The following is a 26,770-nucleotide window of genomic DNA, read 5'->3' on the forward strand; positions in this document are numbered from 1 at the left end:
GATGTTTGTAGTTGTATATATTTTTTATTTTGAGTTTATTAAAAAATAAATAAATTTTACAGATTGTATTCGCGAATTTTAAATGAGATAGCTTACATTGTAGCTACAACTGTAAATACGCAAATTATAGCTATGAAATATAATTAAGTTTATTAAGGTGGTTATTTGCGAAGCTGATATATTCAACAAGGACTGGATATTTCGTCAGGGTTCTGTAATATTTGCGGGGAGAAAAAATGGCGGTTAGATTCAAACATATGAAGCAGTATGTCTCCCTTTCTTCAGAATACGTTAACAAGTTCATCAAAACCCAAATTAACCTTTCAAAACCCACTCCAAAACTCTGGTCTGATCATGATGATGTTCAATCTTTTGACCCATACAACAATGGTGTACATAGTACATTGACATTGAGCCACCCCATTTTGCGAATTTTAGATTCTTGCACCCCGAAATTGAGACAATTTAATCAAGTTCATGCGCAGCTCATTGTTTCAGGTATCTTTCAACACCCTTTAGCTGCAGGTAGAGTTATGATGAAGCTCTGTTCTTCACAATCCACTTTTCCTCATGCTGTAAAGATTTTTGAGAATCTTGAATACCCTGATGCTTTTATTTGTAATACAGTTATGAAATGTTATGTGAATTTCGATGACCCGGAAAAGGGTTTGGTGTTTTATTCTGATCAGATGGTTAAAAATGGGATCTTTCAGAATCATTATACGTTTCCTATATTGGTTAAGGCTTGTGCTGATTTGGGTAGGGTGAGAGAAGGGGAAATGGTTCATGCCAATGTAGTGAAATGTGGGTTTGAGTTGGATTTATATACTAGGAATGTTTTGATTCATATGTATTCAGTGTGTTGTCGTATTCATGATGCAAGGAAGGTGTTTGATTTAAGTTCTGACTCAGATTTGGTGACTTGGAACACAATGATTGACGGGTACGTGAAAAATGGAGAAGTGAATCTTGCGCGTTATGTTTTTGATGTAATGCCTGAAAGGGATGTTTTTAGCTGGAATTCCATGTTATCTGGATATGTGGGGATCGGAGATATGGAGGCTGCAAAGTTGCTGTTCCAGGAGATGCCTTTGAGGGATACTGTTTCTTGGAATTGTTTGCTTGATGGATATTCTAGGTCTGGAAATGTAGTAGCTGCCCATGCTCTGTTTGATCAGATGGAAAATCGGAATGTAGTTTCTTGGACTACTTTAATGGCTCTTTATGTGCGGTTGAAGGACTATACAGGATGTTTGGGATTGTTTGATATAATGATGCAAGGAAGAGATATTCAGCCAAATGAGGCTATCCTCATGAGTGTTTTGACTGCTTGTGCACATTTAGGGAGACTTGATCGAGGAAAGTGGATACATTCCTATATAAGGTACAGTGGGAGGATTAAGCCTGACATGTTGCTTTCGACTGCCCTATTGACAATGTATGCTAAGTGCGGTGAGATGGATTTGGCGAAGGAGGTATTTGCTGGGATGCCAGAGAAAAGTGTTGTCTCGTGGAACTCTATGATCATGGGTTATGGAACCCACGGGTACGGCGAGGAAGCACTTGAAACATTCTTGGAGATGGAAAAAAGTGGAGTGAGGCCTAATGGTGCTACATTCATTTGTGTTTTAAGTGCATGTACTCATTCAGGGATGGTATTAGAAGGATGGTGGTATTTTGATGTGATGACTAGAGTTTATAGAATAGAGCCTAAGGTTGAGCACTACGGCTGCATGATTGATCTTCTTGGGCGGGCTGGTTTGATGAGAGATTCTGAAGACCTCATCAAGAATATGCCTATGGACTCCGGACCTGCATTATGGGGAGCTTTGCTTTCAGCTTGCAAGACCCACTCAAATCTGGAACTTGGTGAGATCGTTGCCAAGAGATTAATTGAGAGGGATCCAGAGGATATTGGATCCTATGTGCTTTTATCCAACATATATGCTGCACAAGAGAGATGGGATGATGTGGAGCAGGTAAGAAAAATAATGGTTGTAAAAGGGATTAGAAAGGAAGCAGGATCTAGCCTAGTTCAATTTGCAAACTCAGACATGTCGTGTTATCCAGAAAATATTTCAGTTCACAAGAGAATTATGATGTCTTCCATGTTGAGTGAGATGGAAGCTCAGATCAAATGTCAGAGTGAAACGTGATGGAATGGAGGAACTTGAATGTAATGGAATCCTTTGCAGAAGCAACAACAGGGACATGGATGCAAAAAGAGATATAGTCAATTGAGGACATCAAACTCGCGGAGCAAAACTACAACTTTTGAGCTAAGACTATGTTTCTTTGCACATTCTGGTACAGCAGAAAATCAAGCATAGTGCAGCAATTACATTATGCTTGTTTGACTGTCTACAACCGACCTGCAACATTTGTGGTGGGACGATGACTGACAAATGGAATAGAGAAAGTGAACATCATTGATGTGGAATTCTTGAAAGTTAAGAATTTTAAATTGGCTGAGATATCCTCAGGTTGAAGAAAAAACCACTAGTGGACAACTTACATATTGCAGTGAAATCTCAAAGTTGGCAGGAAAGGCATCTGAATAAGCTGAGTACTCTTAAGATTTCCTACTTCGGTTTCCTTTTTTCCATAATATCTCAGAAGATTCTTCAGTTTGAGATAGGTGATGGATTCTAAACACATATCTGTCTTCCATTGTATCTGTTTGTCTGTAACAACCACAGCTACCATGAATTAATGTTCCATTTTTAGAGGTTAATTTCGGTGGCTATATTCAGCATGTGCTTTTAATAGATGTGCAGAAATTTGTAGTTTAATCTAATGCAAGCAATATTTTAAGTTTGAATGATCAGATTTGTGATCTAATTGAAGAACTTTGGTTTACACATGAAATAATATACTGTAGCAGTTAAACATAAACATATTTTTATTATCAGAGTAATCCCTCTGTACCATTTATGTGAGATTCTTTTCTTTTTAGTCTGTTCCAAAAAGAAAAATCCTGACATCTTTCTATACTTAGGAAAAGGTCAACTTAAACTTCCAATTTTATGCTTAATAACATAGTCTCTAGCCACAAAATTGCCATGACACATTTAAGACCACAAGTTCCAAAAAACTTGCTTTTTTTTTTTCATAAACTCTGTTGCCAGTCACAATTTAGTACTTCAAAGAACGTCTGTGTACCTATTGAATTTGGATAGTCAGATGCTGTTCAGGAAGATTATGGCCTCAAAGGTGTGAGTATCTGAGGTGAGGTAAACCCATGCACAACTTGAATAATAGATGTAGAAAAGTTTTGTATTCTTACATCAGTCATGAATCTATATGAAAAAACTGCTTTTGAAGATAAACTTTATACGTTGAAATACATAATCGAGTCAGGATAGTTTTTTATTATATAAACTAGCAGTAAAAGCTAGCGCAGAGTAACACTATCAAAGAGCCAATAAACTTGTTCAGTAAAATTCAAATCAAATAGCAACAGAGTCCTTTGTGTTTATGCATCCGCTTGTATTCCTGAGTCGTATGTGTCACCAGCTTTCCAGTTTTCAGGTATATTATTGACAGGATCAACCCATGTCTCATCTTCATCATCAACACTCAATAGCATTCTGATTTGCAGAGGTCCCCTTGGAGGTGAAGTAGTAGTCCACACTGCTCCACGTGTCCTATCCAGCAGCTTACATACAAAATTTTGTGTCTGCATATTGAAAAGAAGGTAGTATTCAAAACATTGAAACATAGGACAATTTGGATGAAGTAGTCTTAACTTCTCCTATTGTCCTTTATCGACTTCATGTAGAAACTTTTCTGTGTGGATTCTGAAAGATGAAACAGATGTTAGGTTCTTGCGAGGTAGCAGTTATACCTCACATAGTTGCACAGCTGTAATATCCTTTTTGCCTTGTTGATACCATATCACAAAAGCCAAGTAATGAGGATTGTCGCTGCTCTCTTCAATCTTGATTGTAATATTTTTGTCCGGGTAGGTGCATGAGACCCTGTTCAATGGAGAAATTGGCAAATTGCTTATTGGTAACTTATGTTGTACTCAATTAATTGATATCCAATGATCCATGTTTGCTTATATACTTTGAATATTTACAGGCCTAGCTATAAATTAACTTCAACTGGGAGATACATCTTACCTTCTGTATTCAATATCCACCACACCAAGTGGCAATATAGAAGCAGCAGCATCTGTTGTCTGAGCCATGCGAGCAAAGGCTCGCTGACTTAGAATAAAGTCTGTGCGATCACCTGCACCTTGGTCTGTTACAACTACAGTCACTCCTTTATCAGAACAGTAGTTACTGTCGGTGCATCTCACCTAGCAAAACAAGGTAAAGTCGGGAATGACATCTTACACGTGAAAATCTTGGCTAGTTATTATCTATTTATCGACTACATAATTTTTCTTCCTTTTTATTCATTACCTGGTAGCATGCACCACATCCTAGACCATTTCGATAGAGTTCTGATGCTGCTGAGACATCTCCACCATTGATTGTTGCTCCAAAAGTACCAAATCCACAACTCCCAGCTGCATGCAACCAAACAGAAGAGGTTATTCTACGAGAAAACTTTAAACTTTCCACATTTTACGCACACGTTAATATGTTATTTGTCAACTATGCATGACAAGAATCTCACTTTCTGTTCCTTTTTCTTCTGAATTTGGATAGTGGGCTGCACGAGAACGAGTGAAACAATCCGGGCATGTTTGAGAGTTCCCCAGAGTTTGCATGAAGATAAAAGATGCTACAAAGACAGAGACAACTTGAAGAGGAGCCATTTGGATTGAAGATCACAAGAAAGGGTAATTAAGCAAAAGAGAACAAGTTGGTGTTGCAGGGAACTGAAATGGTGTTCGAGTATTTATAGTGAACTGAAAGCAGCAAATAAACCTCCACATGGGTAAAACTTAACTATGACTTTTGACATTCTATTCAACTTCAAATTTGAATGCAGGGAATTCTGCCTTTACTTTCCCAAGCAACCTTTTTGGACCTTGCATCACTTGTTTTTAGATAATATAGGGAGTCACTTTCTCACTTTATTAAATAAATATTTTGTTCTTCTTTAATCTCTCAGTTCAATGTGTTCCTTGCCAACCTTCAACTGCTTAGTTTAGTATTTGTGTTAATATTCCCTAATCCTTCCGTCCTAATTTATGTGATCCTTTTTGATTGGGCGCGGAGTTTCAGAACGTACGTATTGCGGGTTACCTCATCTGTGTGGTTTGCGAGCTATTACGTAGGAGCGGGGGTTTTACCATGTACGCACCCAAAGGGTAGAGGCTGCGGGTTTCTCCTGTCATCAGGAAAAAAAAACAAGTTTAACATATTTGTGTGTTCATAAATCATCTTATTAAGGGTAAAATGATAAGGTTAAAGTTAAATATTTACTAAATATAGGAATTTGTCATTCACTTTGGGACTAACTAAAAAAGAAAGAGTGTCACATATAACTTAACTGGTGATGAAGAATTACTAATTGTTAACTAAAAAAGAAAGAGTGTCACATAAAACTTAACTAGTGATGAAGAATTACTGAGATTTTGTTTGCTCTTTCCGTTTTAATTTATGTGTCACCATTTTGACTGAGAGTGGTGTTTAAGAAGACAAGAAAAAAAACCTCTGAAACTTGTGATCTAGGGCAAACTTTAGCCATTCGTGTGATTATACATTATCTAATTCAAGGTAAGATGAAAATTTGAAGATTATGTTATTCATAAATATAAAAAGTGATATTTTTTTGTGACAGATTAACGAAAAGTGTTAAAAATCGTGATAGAGTTGGTAGTTATTTCTTCTTCCTTCATGAAGTGGCCCCTTTCTTGATAAGAATAACCTTGAAACTAATATCTTAGTGGTCTAAACCAACTTGTGTGATACTGACTCCTCCATCTGCCCCTTTTCTGAACTTACTCACACTAACTCTGTGTTTATACGAAGTTAAATTAGTTTACCGTAGTTTATTGATTAAATAGATGTGAGACTGTCATATTTATCAACTATGGTTAAGTGAATAAGTGATAAAAGTGTATGTAATGTCATGCATTTATTGAATTGATGAAAATATCAAGTGTAAAGTAAGTGTTTTCCGGTTTGATATGGATGTATGAAGAATATAGCTTTTGACTTTGCAGGACAAATTTCATTAGGAATTTGCTTGTTGTAGAAATACAATCTGGGGACAAGTTAGGTGCTTTTGCACAATAGAATCTAAGGTCCTACTAACTGTTTGCTCGAAATTTCCAAAAGATGTGTTAAAAAGTCACAAGGAATAGAAAAAAGAAGGAATCTGAATAGCTTGCTAGTTGCCAAATTTGGGTAAAGAACTGAGAACAGATGAATATCAATAAAGTTGAACCTAAGCGTAACTGGTAAAGTTATTGTCACGTGACCAAGAGGTCATGAGTTTGAGTTGTGGAAACAATTTCCTGTAGATTCCTGCCTACAATAGACCCTTTTGATTCAAGTCCTTTCCCTTTTGGTTGCTACTTGTCAAATATGGTTAAAGAAAACAACATTAGCCAGGTGGAGGTCACTGGGTTCACGTGAATCTATGCCCCCTCCTAAAATCATATATAGTAGTATTATATATATTTTAAAAATATTTAAATATAGATATGTAAATCTATAACTGAAGTATCATACCGTGCGATTATATGGTTGGGTGCACCTTTCTAAAATTGGGCGACGCCTCTCGAAGTGGTTTGCATAGGTAAAAATAATTTTGGACCTATAATTGTAAAATATTAATAACTTATAGTGATAAAAACGTAAATGTTAAACTGATCAAATTTATATCTTAGATCCACCTTTTCGTAATAGTGCCCCCCATCATCTCAAATCCTGGAGACCGAGTCATGTCGAGGGAGCAAGTACCTTGTAACAACACATCATGTATGACATGAAATCCACTGAAGGATTTTGACCTTACAATGTTTGCTACTACTCTATTATTCTTGAACCTTGACAAGTTCATTTCACAATATTCTGCTTTGGATAGAAATCACCCCACTTGAACACTAAAAATTTGTAACTGGTTGTCTCGTTCACTTGGATTTGACCTCTTGATACATGAACTTAGTGCTAATTGCCTCAACTTCAAGACAATATTTTCGTTGGGGGAATTCAAAATATAAAGAAACGAATAACTTAAAAGATCAACGAGATTCAATATATATATGTAAAATAATAATGAGAAACAATTTGAAAGAATCGAGTTGACTGATAGAATTACTGGGTTTAAAGCTTTTTTTATTGGATTGAACGTGTTCATTCATTTTGACTGTTTAAGCGAATTTTCGCATACTTATTTCTACTCTACCTTCTCAAAGTTCATTCTTCGGAGAACTCCATTTAAATAATTTTGGTGGATGCTTTACAATCTATTTCCTTTATGATTTCATTCTGAATCATATAAAGACAATTTCTATTTGTGCAAGTATATTACGATTAAGAAGCATTTATCTCTCGTATATATTTACTATATATACAGTATAATTTTTCGTTGAAGGAACTAAGTGGCCTTTAATATTCATGTTAGGTTTCTAATGAGCCTAAACTTTTGCTCCGTAAAGCCCATGCAAGGCTGGAAACACCTCCAAAGAGTTTTTTTTTTTCATACTCATAATTTGAAATTTTTAATTAATGATGAAATGACGTTATCCATCTTATTGCAATCTTTGTTGATTCTATTTAAGAATGTAATGGGATCGTGATGATCAATCATTTTTTTTAATTATTAAAGACCTTAAATTTGAATCCGAAAAATCAATTTCACAATTAATAGTTATTGGGGTTGAGATCACTTCTTTCTCTCTAGAGTGAATTGTTTTCAAAACAAAATATGAAAAAGTAAATAATAATGTGATATGCTATCATTTATTGAGTTCGTTGAAATTCTAACCGTTCAATTGTCAGTATTGAAAATATTTGTTGGGAATGATATTTCTTCTTCTCTACTGAGTACATCATTTTAACAAAAAAAAAAGAAAAGTAAATGATAGTGTGGTCTGCAATTATTTATTAAATTCGTTTAAATTTTGTTGTTTTTCTAATATTATGAAAAAAAATATCCAAATCTAAATAATTACAAGAAATTTAAATTGTTTAAAAAATCATAATTTTTTATTAGACTCAAAACTTATTTATCCTACATTTTCTTTTAAAATTTTGTTTCTTGTTTCAGGTATATTCCTCGAATGTGAGGGCCTAAACATGTCCAGGGTTGGAAATATTTGTATATTCTACATAATTATACCATAAAGGTTGCTTACATAAAAAAATGTGGGAAAAAACTCAAATATGTTTTAACATTTATGTCATTTATTAATAGTTAGAGTTTATTCGTGCATTTATGGTGACACAATGTGAAAATTCATGTTATTTTTTAATGACAATTTAAATAATAATGATAAAAATATACGTATTATTAATCTCTTCACTAATAAAAAAAAAAATATATGCATTATCAAATTCTTTAGTAATACCTCAAATAATAAAAAGATGCACATGTTTTTGATCTCTTCACTAACAACTCAAATAATTAGAAATTGCAGATGGTATCAATTTCTTCACTAACTCAAATAATCAAAAAATACAGGTATCATCAATCTCTTTGGTCTTTACTAACAACTCAAATAATTAAAATATACGCGCGTTATTGATCTCTTCACCAACAATTCAAATAATTAGAAAATACACGTGTTATCAATCTCTTCACTAACAACTCAAATAATCAGAATATACATGTGTTATAATCTTTTCACTAATAACTCAAATAATTATAAAAATACACCTTGTTATCACTCTTTTCCCTAACAACTCTAATCAATAAAAATACTCATGCTATCAATCTTTTCATTAGCAACTCAAATAATATACCAATTTCTTCACTTACAACTCAACTAATCAGAAAATACATGTTTATTAATTTCTTCACTAACAACTTATTAATCTCTTCACTAACAAGTCAAATATAATAAAATACACGTGTTATCAATCTCTTCACTAACAACTCAAATAATCAAAAAACACATGTGCTCTTCAATAATAATTCAAATAGTAAGAAGATATACACATTATCAGTCTCTTCACTAACAACTCAAATACACATATTATTAATCTCTTCACTAACAATTCAAATACATGTTGTTATCAATCTCTTTCCTAACAAGCTAAACAAATTAAAGAAAAATACACGTGCTATAGATCTCTTTGCTAACAACTCAAATAAATAGATTATGCATATATAATTTGACCTGACCCACCTACTTCCCTATAAGATCCAATTAAGTTCATTTCTCTCGATTTATCATGATCCCAAACCCCTAACCCTCAAATTAGTTCATCATTTCTTCACTGGCAAACAAAATCATGGCGATTGGAGGTCGACTCAGTAATTTGCCTAAGTCAATTTTAGTTCATATTCTTTCTATGTTGTTGGACGGTAAAGATGTTATGAGAAATAGTGCATTATCAAAGCGATGTCGATTTCTTTGGAGGCTTTTTCCAATATGAGTGAATCTCAGCTTCCTTAAAGATACTTATTTCAGTCTCTCTGAGAGTGGGGAATTGAAGATTCTTGATTTCGTGAATTCCACTCATAAAGAGCTTTTATATTGGAGGTCTGGCCAGAAAATCATAAAATTCAACGTGGTTGCTGATTTTTCTATTCCGCAGAGGTTCGATAAAGATGTTGATTTTGTTTAGATTAGTAGTCTCACATAGGCAAAAATATAGGAGAGATGTTGGGTATTTAAGTAAGTAAATATTACCAACTAGTGACACGTTTTAAATTCGTGTGGACCTAGGCCAGAGCAGACAATATTACTAGCGGATTGTGTTGTTACATGTACAATTTGAGTATAGTCGAATTCTTGTCACGACAATGTTTATGTCATTCGTAGAGGTTATTGTGAATACAATATTCTAAATTTCTTGTAGGTTTCAGCCTTCAACCCTTAGACTTGGCATGCATGCAATTGAATGACTTGATTCCCAAAGGATGAAGGAAAACTTCTAGTGTACCCAGTTGCAGGTCATACACTATATCTTGCACCTGAACTACCCATAGTCGTCTATTTACGGGCTTGCACTCAATAGTCAATCAATTCGTTTTTCCGCTTTCTATCGCACGCTTCAACTATTTGTTTATATAGTGTGTGAAGTCTAACTAATGGAAAGTGCCTATGAATGAGTTCCAAGAAAGCGGCCGTTCACGTCAGGAATAGAGGCCGTTAAGGATGTACTTGCTTTTCCTTTTTTTCGTCGAGATTGGGTTGGTGTGAAGTGTACCGCTTGTCTAGCCTATGCTTTGCAAGCCTACATAGGGTACAAGATCGAAAAGAATGCATTGGATGGATGCCCGGGCATTGAAGAAGCAAGCTCACTCTCATTCCAGGAATCAGAGGAAGGCATTCTGTCCGGTAATGAAGTTCGAAGTTTCCGGCTTGCTTTCTCTCTTCTCTTGCAGTTGGCAGTCTCAGTGTCTTTGTTGTGTTTGCATGTATCACTAGTAGTCTTCAATGCTTCCGTTGTTCACTTTGTAATGTTGTGTTTAGTTGTGTGGCTGGTCTATGTGTGTGTAAGCTTCCTATATATATATATATATATATATATATATATATATATATATATATATATATATTCCTTACTTGAATGTTAATTAACTCCTAACTTGAACATTAAATTACTATAATATTTCTAACTTAGGTTGTGATTTTTTTGATAAGTAATAACTTTTTTCAAAGGGTTGTAATTTTTTGATGAGTTGTGAATTTTCTAAAGAGTTGTTATTTTTTTTTTAATAAATTGTGATTTTTCTAAAGATTTGTGACTTCTCGAAAAGGTCATGACTTTTCACATAAGACACTAGAAACATTTGCATTTGTATAACAAGCAAAAGAGACGAGCGAGACTGTCACCAAACGAGAGTAGCGAGCGAGATTCCACCAAGGAGAATGGCGAAAATAGCTATAGAGTACAATTAAATCAAAGTATATTTATAACATTTAATTTGAATTAATAGTTTGCTATTATATATAATTTTTCCTACTTCGAATGTTGTGTTGCCTGATCTGTTGGGCCCACAAGTATGTTTTAGCGGTTAACTCGATCGAATATGACATCGGATGTCGGTTGCACCTCTCTATTTTGGGACACGACAATACCAATATGATTTCAAGAGTCAATTAAATATATGTGCGTACTTAAATATATTATTTTTATGATTTATATTATTTCAATATAGGTTTCAAATGGAGTATAAATCCATTTAAATTTGAACCCGCCCTACACCTACAGTGTTCATTCCTTTCAATCCGCCATAAATCCAAAACCCTAACCTTCAAATTAGTTCTTCATTTCTCCAATGGCGAAAGAAGACCGACTCAGTGATTTGCCAGACTCAATTCTAGTTCACATTCTCTCTATGATATGTGAAAACACTAAAGATAGTAAAAAATTAGTGAGAAGCAGTGTATTATCTAAGCGATGGCAGTTTCTTTGGATGTCTGTTCCAGTACAGTATCACTTCATGTCAGATTCCCTAATCGGGAAAAGCATGTTGTTGATTACTTAAATTCCATCCGTAGGGATCTTCATTATTGGAGGTGTTGTCACAAAATCAGAAAATTTAGTGTATTTTACGATACTTGCGACCCACAGAGAGTTGCTAAAGATGTCGATTTGTGTTTTTATTTTGCAAGTAAACTAGCAAATGTCGAACATTTTCAGTTTATATCTGATGGTGGATATGTGTTTCCTCAGTTTGCATATAAGAATACGTCCTGGAGAAAGTTGGATATTGAGTCATGTATGGAATTGAAACCCTTAGCTGATGTGAAATGGAGTGGTATAGTTTCTCTTTCAATTGGATGCACATATTTGACAGATGGGTCCATGGAAAAGATATTATCTGGTTGCCCTAACTTGGAGTGCTTGCAATTGGATCATTTTTGGGGATTTCATCGTCTGGAAATCAGCAACGTGAAGTCGAGAGAATTGATCATAGACAACTTAGAAACTGATGAATGTGATGTATGGCTTGATATAATAGCCCCATATATCCAAAATTTGAAAATTTTGGAATCTTGCCGTGGGATATACTTGAGAAATGTGGCTTCGCTTGTTACTGTGGTCTTTAATTTTGAATTTGAAGAGGAAGAACCATTGCAGAGAAAGGAGTCTACCTGTTTGAAGGAACTTTTTCAAAGCGTTGCCCATGTCGAGAAGCTTGAATTAGGTCCCTGGTGCATCCAGGTTTATTCCTATGTATTAGTTTATTAACATTAATTGTGTTAAAAGTTCCACATCAGTCCTAACTTAGACAAACCTCCCGCTTTTGGGGTGTGACTTGTGAGTGAGGCCTAAGACCTAATTTAATATGGTATCAGTACCAGACCCATCCCGTTTTGTTGTTCACCGATGTTGGGCCCCCATTTAGAAGTGTTCATGCTCTATTGAGGTCTGGGTATTGGGGAATGTTAAGAAGTGTCACATCGGTAAAGGGATGAGAATTCAGTCACTTGGACAAACCTCACCTCATGAGCTAACTTTTAGGTGTGAGTTGGGCCTAAGAACTAATTTAACGAATTGTGACATTATTTAGGATAATCTAATGAATAATTTGGTGAGTACTCAATAATTACATTCTTGTTGCAAAGTTGCAATTTGGTGTTCAACAATTTGAATGTCATTACTAAGTATGCAGCATTTCCTTGTTTTGATATATTCTCATTAATTTCTGTCTATGGTTTATAAGTACTTGTCCATAATGGAATTGGAAGGGTGGCAGCCTCCACCATCAAGCTGGAAATTCTTGCAGCTTCACGTGCATTTGAAACAATTAGATTTCCCCGGAATTTGCTGTTTTCTACAGAGTTCATCAGATCTTGAGACTTTAGTCATTGATGGGTACGAAAAATCAAGAGTAAGATCCCTTTGGACTTTATTTTTGTTACTTGATGTTATCAATATCAAATAACTATTAGTGAAAGAAGACGACGATATATATCTACATATTTCTGATATCCAGTACACTAGGAAAGGAATCATAAAACTTAATGAAAAGACACCTTCGTGAATCGTGATATACTTCATAGATAATGTTAAAAGGTTACAAGAAGGGGGGATTTGACTGATGAGAAGATTTGTAAGTACTTGTGAACTATACAAAGCTTCTAAATTTGTGGAGACTTATTTGCTCCCTTGGGCGTTGTTTCCGTAAGAACTTGAAAAAGCGAGGAGTTTTCTCAACTAACATGTGTGCTCACAAAAAGATCCAATTGGGAAGGGAGCTGCCATTTATCAACTCTTCTTTGCGTCCAATAGGTGCCTGTATCCACCAACTAAAGAATCAGCCACACTGTTGGCTTCTCTATAATAGTGTGTCTCCTCGATTATGAGTCAACTCTTTATGCTTTTCAATAATAGGTTCGTATTGGCAAGAAGGTTTTGCAACTTGCTTGACAACATTCACACTAAGTTAAGAGTTGGCTTTTCTATAATAGTGTCACCTCGACTTATGAGTCAACTCATTATGGTTTTCAATAATATGTTCATATTGGCAAGAAAGTTTTGCAACTTGCTTGACAACATTCACAATAAGTTAAGAGTTGGCTTCCACCCAAATTTTTCTAATACGATGTTCAAGACACCATTTTAGCCCATAGGAAAGTGCAAATGCTTCAGTCATATCTTTTGATCAAATTTTGCTTTTCTGTTCTCAAAAGTGTGTGGATTTCTCTTTGTTAAATCTGCGTGCTTATTATTCCTTTTTCTTGTAAGATGTTCAGAAGAACTTTCTTGTTCTCTCAGTTTATTTTCTTTCATAAAACAGTTCCGCTTGTGTTGCTTTGATTCATGTTGTCACTATCAAAATAGACTCTATGAGTAAACTTCTTGCAGTTGTTGGCAAATGACGTTTAACAAGTGATCAGATGTTTTGAACATATTTTTATGTTTGCATGTACCACATTGTAACATTTGCAAAGTACTGAGTTCCTTTAATTTAAAAATTATCACCTTTTTACTTTATCCAGAATCAACTCCTTGGCTTCCTCCGGCTTCTATCTAAGGATAATAAAATTGGTTAATATAGCGGATTCTTTCCTACAGGACCTGCTGTTAAAGTACACAAATAAGGATGAACAGACAAGGAGGTTTGAGACACATGATTTTAACTGCTCATTTCCACATTTGAAGACCATCAAGATCCTCAACTTTTCTGGATCTGCGATGCCATTGGTGAAATATTTGCTCAAGCATGCAACAGTGCTAGAGAAGTTCATCATTGCTGCCAAACGCAAATGGGGTGGTGTGTCCTCGGATTATGTCAAAATGGAACAGGAGCTCATGAGCTTTCCAAGATCCTCTCCGCAAGTATCAGTTATCTTTTCTTATTGATAACCTTGGACCCTTATCGTTTGTTTTAATCTCAGCATACTTAACATCTGTTAGTTTATGTTTGAAACTGGCTTGAGTTGATAGACAAGGCTTGGATTGCACTTGTCAGTGTGTTCATTCTAAATGTTTTGTGATTTCAGTTCATACTGCTGAATCCTGATCATGCCTTTATACTGAAAATTTAAGTTTTGAGAATCATTTGCATTGTTCCTGCCCAACTCCTGGCCCTGTTTTCACCTCTGTTTTGAATCGAATGGCTGCCCAAGAAGATGTTTCTTCCAGGCATAAAGAGTGTGTCGAAGGTGTACACAATAGCTCTGAGATTGTAATGTCAAACTAGGGTATATTATAAGCTCTAAGTTGATATTACTAGGTTTTATTATTTTTGCAAGCTCGTATGTTTTGCATATTGTACAGACTAGGTTGTTTTTTATTACTAACTGCTTTAACAGACTCGTTGAACTTAGTGGCCTCGTCGTTGTAGAGAGAGATCTCGTTCTTCTGTAACTCTTTTTTCGTTGTAGAGAGAGATCTCGTTCTTCTTTAACTCTTTTTTTAAAGAACATTTCTTTTCCATTCCAAGCCAAAAGGACTCATTTGTCTCTAATTTCAATATGTTTATTGTATTCCTATATATCACATTTCATCTCTTTATTACAACATGATTTTATTATAACGATCAAGTTTTTTAAATTAATTTTCATGTTTTGTTATTGTAATTTTCATAATTTTTTATTATTAGAGACTTCATATTAAAATGATTTTTCACTAGGTAAACTAGTATTTAAGCAGAATCGAGTATGATAACAAAATAACTTTTAGTAGAACATTCATGTAGTGTGACAGTGATAGAATTGTAAATGAAAGAGTGTTGTTTTAAGTATTTATAAAATTATTTTTTACATGGATATTTTAGAATATGTTTAATCATATATTTGCCTTTTTTATTTTTCCTTTTATTATTCTTATCTTAAAGTCTTTCGAACAATCAAACTTTCTACGTTTTGCTGAACTTATTAGGATCCAACTTATTATTATTTATTTATAAAAAAAAATCATAATTTATTGCAGGAAAATATTTTATCTATAAGCTCAAATTCTTGAATCATACTTCAAGTTTTATCTATTTTATTGTTCTAATTTTATTTATTTTCTTGTTTATTTGTAAGGTATAATTCAAATTAAACTACACCGAAAACCATTATAACAAACAAATCCTAATTAAGAAAATAATTACTAATTAAATATAAATAATCGAGCAAAGGACATAAATCACATACTTTTTAAGGCAAAATGACCATTTGTCCCTTATAAGTTTATAATTACAGAAATTCTTCAAACTGATACAGTAATATAAGCGCTGATACATTTATTTGATGCGCAAGATATATTAATTGTTAAATAAGATACATTATATTTTATATACGATACACTAATCCCATGTACATTTTATACATGATATACTAATCTAATGCGCGAGATACATTAATTTAATGTGCTGATATATTAATCTGAGGCGTGAAAAATAAAGAAATTTAAAAGTTTATAAAATTAATAAGAAATAATACACTAATTTAATGCGCGAAATACATTAATTTGATATATTAATATGTTAATTTGATGCGTAAAAAATAAAAAAATTAAAAATTTATAAAACTATAAGAGATAATGGTAATAACGTACGCTATTACCTTTATTGGAACGCTACACTATTCTGATTCTTTAGTAGATTCTCTTTTTTTCTTAAATTACCTCAATTATTTATACCACATTTTCCCTTATTTGATTAGCATTGCAAGATGACGGCTGCTAATGGGGAAAATCCGACAGAAAGGTGAATTCTAATCTATTTTTAGCTTTTACTTGTCAAGATTTGATCTGGGGTCTGATCTGTATTTGTTGATTGGTATAAGAAAAGAGAGTTTTCTTTTTGTTGCATTTTCCCCTTTCAGTTATGTAGAAAGGTGAAATTTTTTAATCCATTTTTAGCTTATATTTGGTGGATGAATTTGAGTATTTGGCTAGATTTGATCTGGGGTCTGATTTGTTGATGCGTTTCTACTGATTGGATTAGAATGAGAGCTTCTTGTTGCATTTTCTCCTTTCTGCAGGGGAAGTTCTAGTAGAAAGGTGAAATTTTTAATTCCAGTTTTAGCTTGTATTTGGTAGATAAATTCGAAAATTTGATCAAGATTTGATCTGGGGTCTGATCTGTTGATGCGTTTTTACTGATTGGAATAAGAATGAGAGTTTCTTGTTGCATTTTCTCCTCTCTGCATAGGAAAGTTTATGTAGAAAGGTGCAATTTTTAATCCATTTTTAGCTTATATTTTTTGGTGAATAAATTTGAATATTTGGCTAGATTTGATATGGGGTTTGATTTTATTGATTCATTCTTACTGATTGGTAAAGTAAAAAGTGTCTTGTTGTGTTTTCCTCTTTCTGCAGGGTACTCTTTTGTAAAAAAGTTGAATTTTTAGTTCCATTTTTAGCTTCTATTTGGTGAATAAATTTGAATGTTTTGGCAAGGTTTGATCTGGGGTCTGATTTCTTGATGCATTTTGTTGATTGAACAAGAATCCGGGGTTCTGCAGTTCCGCTTTGTATCTTTTGATTTTTCATGAATATGCTTAAGCTCCCACATGTTTGGAGTCTTTATGACGTGAGCTAAGTTGTTTTGATGACTTCCTTGCAAATTATTGATACAGTACATATATATTTCCATATTTAGAAAATTTTCATCTGTTACTTCAAACTTGTGAGATTCTTTAATCTGATTTGTGATCCAAACAATTGATCTCAATCTCTTTGTTTTGATATCTTGATGTGTGTATCTGATAGTTGTAAATGAAAAATGTAAAAATGTGTTCCTTTGGCTAAGCAGATCTGTATCTTCCTTTTGCCACTGGTGTTCTTGTTTTGTTTTCTCTCATTCAAAACTCAATCTTCTCACTTAGTTTTCTATTGATCAATTTGGATCTGTTAGCAAATAAATATGAAGGGGAATGGGTTCTGTTATAACTTCGGTTCTGTTATAACTTCATTTAGTTTGAAATTTCTTTCGTTCATATGATGTGCTTTCTGTTTTTTCCGGACTGGTATACGATGAGCTTCGTCGTGACTATTGGACCTGGGGTTATAACACAATTTGAGCTTTTTACAGTCTATTCTCACTTTGTATTCTCTGACTGAATGTTTCTAAAATCTATAGTCCTTTTGCAATGCCTAAAAACTGTACTTCACATCAATGGCAATTTAAGTTTGTATGGTGTATGAGAAAATGTCTGGTCCAGACTCATACGTAAAAGAAAAATGATCACTGGATAATTCCTAATTGAACTTGAGATGGATTTTGTGCTAAAACAGTTCCTGGTATAGCCCCTATTGAATAGAAATCACAATCCTTCCTAGAAAGCGCAGCGACTTAGTGCACATTTAACTTGCTTTTTCTCAAAATATGATTTTCATTATACCTTTGAGATACGGTTATCATCAATGCTTCATGCTTATCATTATGTCATGGTCCTCGTAAAATGTTCAGGAAAGACACGTACTAGTGTTTAATATATTATTCTTTGAGAATGTATCAGAGACGGTTCGAAATTTAGAACCAATGTTCTGAAAGGGTATGGATGTTTTTCAAATTGTTTTTTGAAGTACACGTATGGTTCTAACTCAAGAAAGTTGGTGTCATTTCACCAAATGTGTTACATGTAGATTTGTCCATGGAATGTATAGCGCTACGTTGCGTTCTGTTTAATATATACACCAAATTGTGTTTTGAGATTGTTGTGTTTTGAAGACGGAAAGCAAAGCTAAACTACTATATTTTCTCTTAGCAGTTCATCTCTAGCGACACTTGCTCCCCTTCAAGCAGTTCTATTTGATGTAGACGGAACTTTATGTGATTCAGATCCTCTTCACTACTATGCCTTCCGTGAAATGCTTCTAGAGGTACCAACAATCAATTACTTTTCCTTTAGAGGAAAGTCATTCTTATATGTTTTGACTTGTGAAATGCTCCCCCTGTGGATTCTGGAATATGTCAAAATCATTTCTCATAAGTCATAACTGCTGGCGATTTGTGTTCTGCAGATAGGCTACAATCAGGGTGTGCCAGTTGATGAGGAGTGGTTTATCAAGACTATTGCTGGGAAACACAACGATGATATTGCTTCTGCCCTTTTTCCTGATGATCAGGAACGGGGTCTTAAATTTTGTGATGAAAAGGAAGCTATGTTTAGAAGGTTTGAAACAACTCCCTGCATATGAAGCTTGTGTATTTCAATTGACCTTGTGTTACTAAAACCATATGTTCATTTTCAATCCTCCAGTCTCATAGCTGTTTTCTGTGCAATATAGGTTGGTGAAAGAACAGTTGAAACCTATAGATGGTTTGTACAAGGTGAAGAAATGGATTGAAGATCGTGGACTGAAACGGGCTGCAGTTACCAATGCACCTAGACTAAACGCTGAACTGATAATAGAAATACTTGGCCTAAAGGATTTCTTTGATGTAGTTATTATCGGAAGTGAGTGTGAGCGTGCAAAACCATCTCCTGACCCTTACTTGAAGGCCCTTGAACTGCTTAAGGTGTCTAAGGAGCACACGTTCATATTTGAGGTCTGATTTCTTTATTGACCGCGTTTTTCATGTACTTCTCTTCACAACCAATAGAACTCATAATCTGTCATCTATCGTTAGGATTCTGCTTCCGGAATAAAAGCTGGGGTTGCAGCTGGGATGCCTGTTGTTGGGTTGGCAACTCGAAATCCACCTCACATACTAATGGAAGCAAAACCTGCTTTTCTTATTAAAGATTATGAAGATTCGAAGCTATGGGCAGCTCTAGAGGAAATAGACAAAAAGTCAGGTGCCACAACAACTACTGTCTGAGACGTTCACATACTAGGTGAAAGATCTGTTATTGTTGTTGAGTTAATTGAACTTTTGCTTCATTGAAACCTTGTATTTTTTTTCATAAAAGAGGGAAATGGTACTATCATTATTTTTCTTCCGTATAATCGGATGTACTAGTTTCCAACAGTTGATATTGATCTAAAGAATATATAAAAGCATGGTGATTTTTCATTTCTTCATACCTGTTGATGCTTCTGGTCTTTGGTTCTTATTCTTTTCCATTGCAAATCTAGGGCATAAGATGCATAAGCAAGTGTTAATCTCAGGCTGTACAAGTATCTTTTGTTGCCTTGGTGTCATAATTCATAAAACAGACAATTGAATCAAACAGAATTCGCATACTGCCAATGGTGAAAGATGAGCATTCCTTCAAAATTCGAAAAAGGTAATAATGTATCTTAGTTTAAATCCATCATAAGATAAAATGGCTTTGAAAAGCCTAGGTTTAGAGCAAAAGGAACATTTTCTAATTAGTTTGCAGACTATATATACCCTATCACATTATTTTCCCCATAATGTTGAATCTATTTCGGCTCTAGCAGACTTGTAAAGCTCAAGCCTTCTTGAACATTTCTGCCTCCTCTCCATCAAGACTGGATCTTCATCCAGTAACTGGGAGAGTCTATGACCCTACAAGAAGTGGGAAAAAATCGTTTTAAGTATCATCTCCATTAATAAGCTTTCATCTAATGGCATGTTCACGAGTTTCGTGAATAGATCAACTATTGGTTTCATTAAGGTTGTTAAGCATATGGATATCTAATCTCTGGAGGGTATTAAGTAGGACAAGTGAAATACCTCCTTTTTGCCCAGTTGCGTATAGAAATGATCAAGTAAACAACGCTTAGCTTCCCGAACTTGACAATAAACCACAGCCTTTGGTATTGTATTCCTTAAGGTATCAGACACCATCCCAACATATGAGGAAATGTTTGAGCCTATCCTGCGCAAGTGCCCCTCTGTGTAACGGTCAGCAGATGAAGAAATTGGGCTTCCACCCTTATCTGCATCTTGTGGAAGTTTCCGGAAAAAGTCAACGGTAAGGTATGAAGATTCCATCTCCACCATCCGCAGAACAGTCTTCTTGCTGTCACTGCGAAAACGCTCTAATGCTTCAATTGCAGCGGAAGCTATCTCTGCTTGAAGAGTTGGATAGCGTCTCAGTTCCTGCATCAAAAATATTGATTTCATCATTTGCCATTACATCATAAAGTAGTAAAGGGCTGGGATCATACCTGAGTTTCCCCTATTGACTTCTTCACCAGCTCCTTCAAGATGAAGTGGACCTGCATAGTCGATTCATGAAGTTAAGTTGAAATGAGCAGTTTCAACAATTGGTTCGTCTTTTTAGTGGGGAAGAGAGGGAGATGAAAATATTGTGCACTCTCAAATTAGAGCAGCTATTGAACTACTGGTACTCCCTAGCCCATGCAAAATAGAGAATAGTTCTCTGGATGACACTCTCTACTCTCTGTGGGGGCCAGTGTCATAAAAAGATCTTCTTAACGGCTTAACCATAGCCACGTCAAGTAATATGACAAAAATCACATCCACGGGATAAAAGCATGAAAAGGTGCAAGCAAGTACTTACTGCATCCACTGAGGCTTCAGCAGGACCCCTGAAATAATTAAGAGCACCATCGATAAGCCGTCTATAACCTTGCTCTGGTGCTATTAAATGAGGTTGATAGCCATCTGCCTCTGAGACAACCTTCCTAACATTTTGCATCGCGAGATGATGATCCAGTGGAAGTTTTCTTAAAGCAGCAGGGAGCTGGTGGTCAAAAACCCCATAAATGCGATCTCCTCCTGGCCGCCTACATAAGCATAAGTGGAAGGCCAAGCATAAGGAACTTATAACAAAAACAAGTTCAACTTAACATCATTGCAAGGCAATGAAATATATGTCCTTGGTTCTTAAGACACTGCGCCTGAAATCACAGAATATGTCCCCGACTCCTCGTTAATGTGACAGATATTAAATGGACAGTACTTGACATATGAATGAAAGCAAACATTATGGTTTCCCTTTACATGACAAATAACAGTTGTGGTTGTGAAGACAAAAGCAAAATACAGCAATGTTCAAATCAACAAGATTTTCCTTCTGTCTTCTTACAATTCACATTATTTAAAGAAAAACGTATATTCTTACCCTCCTTCAAGATGCTCCTTGAAAATCCTATCAAAAGCACGGCATAGCTCTAATATGGAATACAACTGTGCCTGTCAATTTAAGCAAAACTAGTAAAGATATTGAATCAAGCACAAAACATATTTTCAGAAAAGGAAAAGCTTATTATCCTTACACTTGCATCAATAGCAACGGGTCTTCCAAGATAATTCATTTCTGCTTCAAGCTCATCGATGCTTGAATTGATCAAAGACAAGATGGCTGGTACACGGGCCTTGATCACAGACTCTAGATGCTGGGAAAATAAATATTTGGTATTAGCATCGTATAACGAATATCAATTACAAGAATTAGAAATAAATCTTTCTTGAGCAGCTTTGGTAGACTGCATACTTTTGAGAGCAGTTTTGCCAGATACTCTGAACCCATTCTATTGGCCAAATGTCCATAGTCAGGACTTGTAGCAAAAAATTCACGCTCCTTGCGCCTAGCAACAACCATATCAACGTTTTTATTAATATCAGCCTGTGAACGATTGACAAGTCCAACCCAAGGATGTTGTAACCGATAAGATCTTCCTTCCAGAACCTTCATCACATAAATTGAAAAGTAAACAAAAGAGGAATGTCAGTATAATAGAATACAGCCCCCAAAAAGTAGCAATTATCCGCAATTGATGAAAAGACTAGCCACAGCAAAGGTAACATATAACTACTGCTGATTAATGACACAGAATTTTGAGCTTATTCACTATTCATAAAGAAAACCTGGTGAATGTTGCACAATCTTCTTAAGGGAACAACCCACGATTTATGTTTCAACTTCTGTTTCCTTTTCATTTGTTTTGAGAAATCTAGCAATCAATTCTGATTCTTTCTTTTTGTCTAGATTTTTTTCTGATCAAGATGTATAGATCTTGTTCATGGATTAACGAAAATGTGCACAAGCTCATTTGCCTGTGCATCCTGCAATAATTTACGGCATCGAAAGGGCATGAATGCCTTATCTACAAACAACCATTCATCAGTACCTATTTACACCAATTTTGAACTCCAGCATCGTATAACTTAATAGAAAGTTCTTGTCCGCCAATATACAGTCTCACAATGGTAGCCTGTAGCAAGGTATTCTTATACATCAACATATGACAAAAATAGTTATACGCTTATCCTAGAACATGCACTGTGTGCAGACATAAATCTCACAGTTGAGCAATATTAGCACTTCCAAAGAAACTCATAATACCCAAATTCAAAGTAGTGATGGATGTTGCAGATGACCTATGGAAGAATCAGCATGAAACACACTTTTAAGAAGAGTTCAGTGTTTTCTGTACATTTAGAAGATTTATTAGGTACAAACAGACTTTTAAGAAGAGTACAGTTTTTTTTTTTGTAAATTTAGAAGATTTATTAGGTATAAGCCTGCGTATTATAAACCGCTCATCGTTAACGATGTAGCAGGAATTAAAAGATGCTGATTAATACAGACAAATATAACTCCTCTTCAACAAGGATAAACCAATGGTTAGGTAGAAAGCAGAAAAGGTATACTTACATCCAATGCATTTGTTCCCTTGTCCATCAAATCAAGCTTTGTCAACACACCAATTGTACGTTCACCTGCATGGAAGTAACTAAGTTCGCCAGTGATCCTCAAAGTATTTTGCAAATGCAGGAGAAAGAGCAAAGAAAAATTAAGCAAGTGATATTATGTCTGAGAAGACTTGAAAGTATTACCAGCTGGGTCAACTTCTCTAGCAATCTTTATTGCATCAGATGTTGCAACATCCTGATTGGCTGGGGTAATAGCTAAAAGAATACAGTTTGGCTGCAATGCAAGAATCGAAGTTTTGTTAGTCAGTTCCTAAATATGTCTAGGGAAAAATTTATAAACTAAGCAATATCATCAAAGTGTAAAACTTCAGTGTGGCAGGATCATAATTCTCTAAGTTCTAATTTATCATCTCTAAGAGGCTACACAGTTACATTTTGCTACTCAACAAAGACATGCTCTGCCTCTCAGCATATTACCTTCTCAACATATGCGCGAACCATATCTTCAATTTCCTGAACTATACTTTCAGGCTGTCCCTCTGTCAACAACCACAGTTGCATTGAGAAAAATAGATTAAGAAATATGTATTCATGGAAGACCAATAACATGAGAATGAAGAAACATACCAACAGCAACCTTTGTTAAGCCTGGTAAATCTACCAATGTCAAATTGACAACTGCAATGAAAATCCAAGATGAGTTATCTGATTGAATTGAACAAATAGCCAAATCAGAATATATTGAGTCATATATAAACCACCAAGAATCTATCTCAACCATTGAGTATAAAGCTCAAAAAATGAAGCAATTACACTATCCTCCTAAAATCTACGACGGCTTAGAACATGTTAATATTAAGTTCACATAAAATAACTTTGTTTTTTTGTTTTGTTTTGTCTTTTAGCACTATATGAACAATAGGTAATAAACACACACAACCTGGGGCAATACAAATGTTACTAGAAATTTGCACAAATGATAATGCACAGGATACAAAGTAGTACTAAACTAAAGAATTTCATGGCATTCAATTAGGGATTTTTATATTTTGAAAGCACAGAAAAATGCAACATAATGGTCATATGTATGATATAAATAATGCAATCCCATCATTTACCCGTCTTACCACAGATACACTGCTAAATCCACAACAAAAGCCAACACATAGTAAATAAAAGTTAACATAAGTTAAAACGTACCATTTGGAGAGTAAATACTGAGATTAATAGGAAGAGGAGAAATCTGTTTAGTCTTGCCAGTCACCCTGTCAGTTTCTTGCTGGATCTCTGATCTTACCATAGCTTCAGTACGAAGAAATGTACAAAGTGTCAAAATCATATCAAAGGCATAAATACAGCATTGTTTTAAATGATAGTACACAAAAGATTCAATTCCAAAATGGATATGGTAATGGACTAACAGTACTGCAGAAGAAATATGACAACGTAATCTGGATAGCGTAATAATAAAGCAGAAAAGCTATACAGAAAATCTGCATTGTGGCACAACTTTGAACCAGCAACATACCAAAATCTAGGAACTTCTTATTTCCAGTGTGAAGAAACTGTGCATAGTCTTGTTGACCTGGCTCAATCTTGTAAAGTTGCAAAACCAGTGGCCTTCTCGTTACAATTCCTGCCGCAAAACAAATGTTGCTATGTGAAAACAGAACAAAGGGGAGGGGAGGGACAGAGTATAAATATTGTAGTTCATAACTTTATTTTCAAATAAATTACATATCTTTTATTCTACTAGCAGTAGAATTTTAAGGTGTGTTTCTACAATAATTCCAATGTGGCATGCTGAAAATTGTAAGTATCAATTTTGCAATATGTCTAAAATAGTGAAGTGGAACAGTTGAAGGTCAAAGACAAAGGAAAAGAAATATAATTTTATTTTTTTTAAATAGATATTTAGTATCAATGTCATTGTGATAAGAAAGCTTAACTCGAGCAAATCATGATAATACCAACTCCAATCATTAAGTCAAAAGGTCTAAAACTAACTATAGTCTATAAAAGTTGGCATTTTTTCTATCTTATCAATTAATTGTCACATTTTCTCTCAAATTAAGTGCTACTGGGAGTGTGAGCATGTGAGCTGCAGTCCAATTAGAAAGACTTCTTTTTTCTCTAACTAAAGTAACACCTTATTTTAGTCTGTCTTCTCAATCTGCACGTGTTAATAAAAGCATTTACTGGGTTACCAACTATCAACTACTCATTTCTTTCTTCTTCTTAATGAAATAAAAAGATCTCTTCTTTATATATTTTGCTGGAATCAGACCAAACCTGTTCTAAAGCAGATGAATTCATTTTATTTTCTGGAAAAAAAATCAGATTTTTTATTTTCTGAAAAAAAAAATCAGATTTTTAAGTTTTTGGTATTCTGTTCCAGTGTTTGATCTATGCATGCCCTCAAAATGTCAATCAACATCACGAAGCCTCACGATGACAGGATTTTCATCACCGTTCCTGATTTAAATTATTGTGAAAAATCTCCAATTGAGAAACTACAGTCTAAAACACTGAAAATTCACACCAGAGTGAACCCTACGAATACAATTCGTAGAATTAAACCATTACCTGATCCTCTAGGTAGAAAATCCCGGCTGACGATGCTCTCCAACACTGAAGACTTCCCGGAACTCTACAAAAACACCATAATTCAGTCAAATCACTTCAAAAAAACACGTAAACAACGCGAAATTAACCATCATGACTAATCACAAACACCGATCAAACAAATTACAGATATAAAACAAAAACAAACGCACAAAAAAGAGGTGTAGATAAACCGTACCTGTCCACCGAGAACGACGATTGTAGGAAGAGCATCCCAAAGAGTAGGCAAAGTTCGATCATCTCCGTAATCACCTAGAAGCGTACAAGCCCTCTGTATTTTGTTCACAAGGCCAATGACGCCTTCCATTTCACTGAAAAACCTAACCCTACCGGTTTCACGATGCCGGAGATTCCTATCGACGGCGGATGCGGCGACGAATGAGAGGAGAATGAGCACAAAAAATGTGAAGTAAATAACTGAATCTATTTTTATATTATTATTTTTTGACTTGGTAGAGTGGAGTGAACTGTGAAGTGAAGAGTTGTGTGTGTAACGTGTTGGTGTTCAAGTTAGTGCGCCACGTGGGGTAGTCCTTTTATAGTTTCGTTTCAGTTCATGGGGTCCCCAAAATATTTTTTAAAATTTTGACTATGGGCGGGATATTGTATTTATAATTTTTTGTTTTATCGATGTTTGGATATATGACATGAATTTATAATTTTTGAATTGGTGTTTTGTTTGTAATTTGGGATCGTAATTTTAAATATATATTTATAAAAAGAAAATTGAATTTTACAAAATAAATTCATTTTTTGTGAGAAAAAATTATAAAAAGAACAACAGATTAATACTAGGGAAAATTGTATATAATAGCAAACTAACAACCTAAATTAAATGGAATAGCTAGGGTTTGAGTTAATTGTACTCCATAGCAAACATTAGCTAAAATTTGCCAGCGTCTCTCTCCCAAAAATCTCGCTCGCCACTCTCCATTCTCGCTTTATACACAGAAGTGTATAATTCTGTTTCTGTTTTGTATAAAGCGAGAGAAAATTGTATATACACATGCAAAAATGTATATCTTCGTGTTATACACTTAATTATACAATTTACAAACATTTTACTTCAAATACTGCAAAGAAAAAGGCCAACGAATTATACAATTGCGAATTATACAATTGTAGTGAAATACAA

At 34.6% G+C, this 26,770-nt stretch overlaps 5 protein-coding genes across 9 annotated transcripts; 3 read left to right on the plus strand and 2 right to left on the minus strand.

Annotated features, from left to right (window-relative positions):
- The first annotated feature begins 172 nt into the window (after nucleotides 1-172).
- LOC101259567 (pentatricopeptide repeat-containing protein At3g29230-like) lies at nucleotides 173-5,070 on the plus strand. Its single transcript, XM_004246132.5, has 2 exons — nucleotides 173-4,545; nucleotides 4,665-5,070. Exon 1 carries the CDS (start codon nucleotides 237-239, stop codon nucleotides 2,154-2,156), a length of 1,920 nt encoding a protein of 639 aa, XP_004246180.1. The 5' UTR covers nucleotides 173-236; the 3' UTR covers nucleotides 2,157-4,545; nucleotides 4,665-5,070.
- LOC101258887 (expansin-like B1) lies at nucleotides 3,331-4,831 on the minus strand. Its single transcript, XM_004245812.5, has 5 exons — nucleotides 4,633-4,831; nucleotides 4,416-4,522; nucleotides 4,128-4,309; nucleotides 3,848-3,980; nucleotides 3,331-3,679 (listed from the first exon to the last, which is right to left on the minus strand). Exons 1-5 carry the CDS (start codon nucleotides 4,772-4,774, stop codon nucleotides 3,476-3,478), a joined length of 768 nt encoding a protein of 255 aa, XP_004245860.1. The 5' UTR covers nucleotides 4,775-4,831; the 3' UTR covers nucleotides 3,331-3,475.
- Nucleotides 5,071-11,266: 6,196 nt separating the features above from the next.
- LOC101259278 (F-box/LRR-repeat protein At3g03360-like) lies at nucleotides 11,267-14,597 on the plus strand. Of its 3 annotated transcripts, none has more exons than XM_010327238.4 (3): nucleotides 11,267-12,254; nucleotides 12,757-12,924; nucleotides 14,112-14,597. In XM_010327238.4, exons 1-3 carry the CDS (start codon nucleotides 11,487-11,489, stop codon nucleotides 14,397-14,399), a joined length of 1,224 nt encoding a protein of 407 aa, XP_010325540.1. In that variant the 5' UTR covers nucleotides 11,267-11,486; the 3' UTR covers nucleotides 14,400-14,597. The 3 variants fall into 3 exon arrangements, with proteins under 3 accessions (XP_010325540.1, XP_025888178.1, XP_004246179.2); XM_004246131.5 differs by having other exon boundaries at nucleotides 11,305-12,254; nucleotides 12,757-12,908; XM_026032393.2 differs by lacking the exon at nucleotides 12,757-12,924 and having other exon boundaries at nucleotides 11,294-12,254.
- A 1,482-nt stretch (nucleotides 14,598-16,079) lies between these two features.
- Nucleotides 16,080-19,499, plus strand: LOC101258396 (haloacid dehalogenase-like hydrolase domain-containing protein Sgpp). Of its 3 annotated transcripts, none has more exons than XM_004245811.5 (5): nucleotides 16,080-16,233; nucleotides 18,242-18,353; nucleotides 18,495-18,646; nucleotides 18,762-19,023; nucleotides 19,105-19,499. In XM_004245811.5, the coding sequence occupies exons 1-5, from the start codon at nucleotides 16,199-16,201 to the stop codon at nucleotides 19,294-19,296; spliced, it is 753 nt and encodes a 250-aa protein (XP_004245859.1). In that variant the 5' UTR covers nucleotides 16,080-16,198; the 3' UTR covers nucleotides 19,297-19,499. The 3 variants fall into 3 exon arrangements, with proteins under 3 accessions (XP_004245859.1, XP_069144684.1, XP_069144685.1); XM_069288583.1 differs by having other exon boundaries at nucleotides 16,086-16,233; nucleotides 18,239-18,353; XM_069288584.1 differs by having other exon boundaries at nucleotides 16,191-16,529.
- A 160-nt stretch (nucleotides 19,500-19,659) lies between these two features.
- On the minus strand, nucleotides 19,660-26,135 carry LOC101258089 (phragmoplastin DRP1E). Its single transcript, XM_004245810.4, has 15 exons — nucleotides 25,814-26,135; nucleotides 25,597-25,660; nucleotides 24,539-24,646; nucleotides 24,211-24,312; nucleotides 23,638-23,688; nucleotides 23,488-23,549; nucleotides 23,194-23,284; nucleotides 23,012-23,076; nucleotides 21,848-22,042; nucleotides 21,630-21,749; nucleotides 21,476-21,546; nucleotides 20,912-21,137; nucleotides 20,556-20,606; nucleotides 20,119-20,487; nucleotides 19,660-19,950 (listed from the first exon to the last, which is right to left on the minus strand). Exons 1-15 carry the CDS (start codon nucleotides 25,940-25,942, stop codon nucleotides 19,822-19,824), a joined length of 1,833 nt encoding a protein of 610 aa, XP_004245858.1. The 5' UTR covers nucleotides 25,943-26,135; the 3' UTR covers nucleotides 19,660-19,821.
- Between the last annotated feature and the right edge of the window lie 635 nt (nucleotides 26,136-26,770).

This window comes from Solanum lycopersicum, chromosome 8 (genome assembly GCF_036512215.1).
Source record: "Solanum lycopersicum chromosome 8, SLM_r2.1".
NCBI classification, from domain to species: domain Eukaryota; kingdom Viridiplantae; phylum Streptophyta; class Magnoliopsida; order Solanales; family Solanaceae; genus Solanum; species Solanum lycopersicum.

Bases quoted from the DNA above. Each gene is read 5' to 3' on its own strand.
- LOC101259567 (XM_004246132.5), top strand. From the start codon at position 237: ATGGCGGTTAGATTCAAACATATGAAGCAGTATGTCTCCCTTTCTTCA.
- LOC101258887 (XM_004245812.5), bottom strand. From the start codon at position 4,774: ATGGCTCCTCTTCAAGTTGTCTCTGTCTTTGTAGCATCTTTTATCTTC. The intron at 4,523-4,632 runs GTGAGATTCTTG...GGTTGCATGCAG, and splicing joins AGAAGAAAAAGGAACAGAAA to CTGGGAGTTGTGGATTTGGT. The intron at 3,680-3,847 runs GTATAACTGCTA...TTCAATATGCAG, and splicing joins CAGCTGTGCAACTATGTGAG to ACACAAAATTTTGTATGTAA.
- LOC101259278 (XM_010327238.4), top strand. From the start codon at position 11,487: ATGGCAGTTTCTTTGGATGTCTGTTCCAGTACAGTATCACTTCATGTC. The intron at 12,255-12,756 runs GTTTATTCCTAT...ATGGTTTATAAG, and splicing joins TAGGTCCCTGGTGCATCCAG to TACTTGTCCATAATGGAATT. The intron at 12,925-14,111 runs GTAAGATCCCTT...TCTTTCCTACAG, and splicing joins ATGGGTACGAAAAATCAAGA to GACCTGCTGTTAAAGTACAC.
- LOC101258396 (XM_069288583.1), top strand. From the start codon at position 16,199: ATGACGGCTGCTAATGGGGAAAATCCGACAGAAAG. The intron at 18,354-18,494 runs GTACCAACAATC...TGTGTTCTGCAG, and splicing joins TCCGTGAAATGCTTCTAGAG to ATAGGCTACAATCAGGGTGT. The intron at 19,024-19,104 runs GTCTGATTTCTT...ATCTATCGTTAG, and splicing joins AGCACACGTTCATATTTGAG to GATTCTGCTTCCGGAATAAA.
- LOC101258089 (XM_004245810.4), bottom strand. From the start codon at position 25,942: ATGGAAGGCGTCATTGGCCTTGTGAACAAAATACAGAGGGCTTGTACG. The intron at 22,043-23,011 runs GTAAGTATACCT...TATGTGATGAAG, and splicing joins AGGGAACAAATGCATTGGAT to GTTCTGGAAGGAAGATCTTA. The intron at 20,607-20,911 runs GTAAGTACTTGC...TCGACTATGCAG, and splicing joins CTGAAGCCTCAGTGGATGCA to GTCCACTTCATCTTGAAGGA.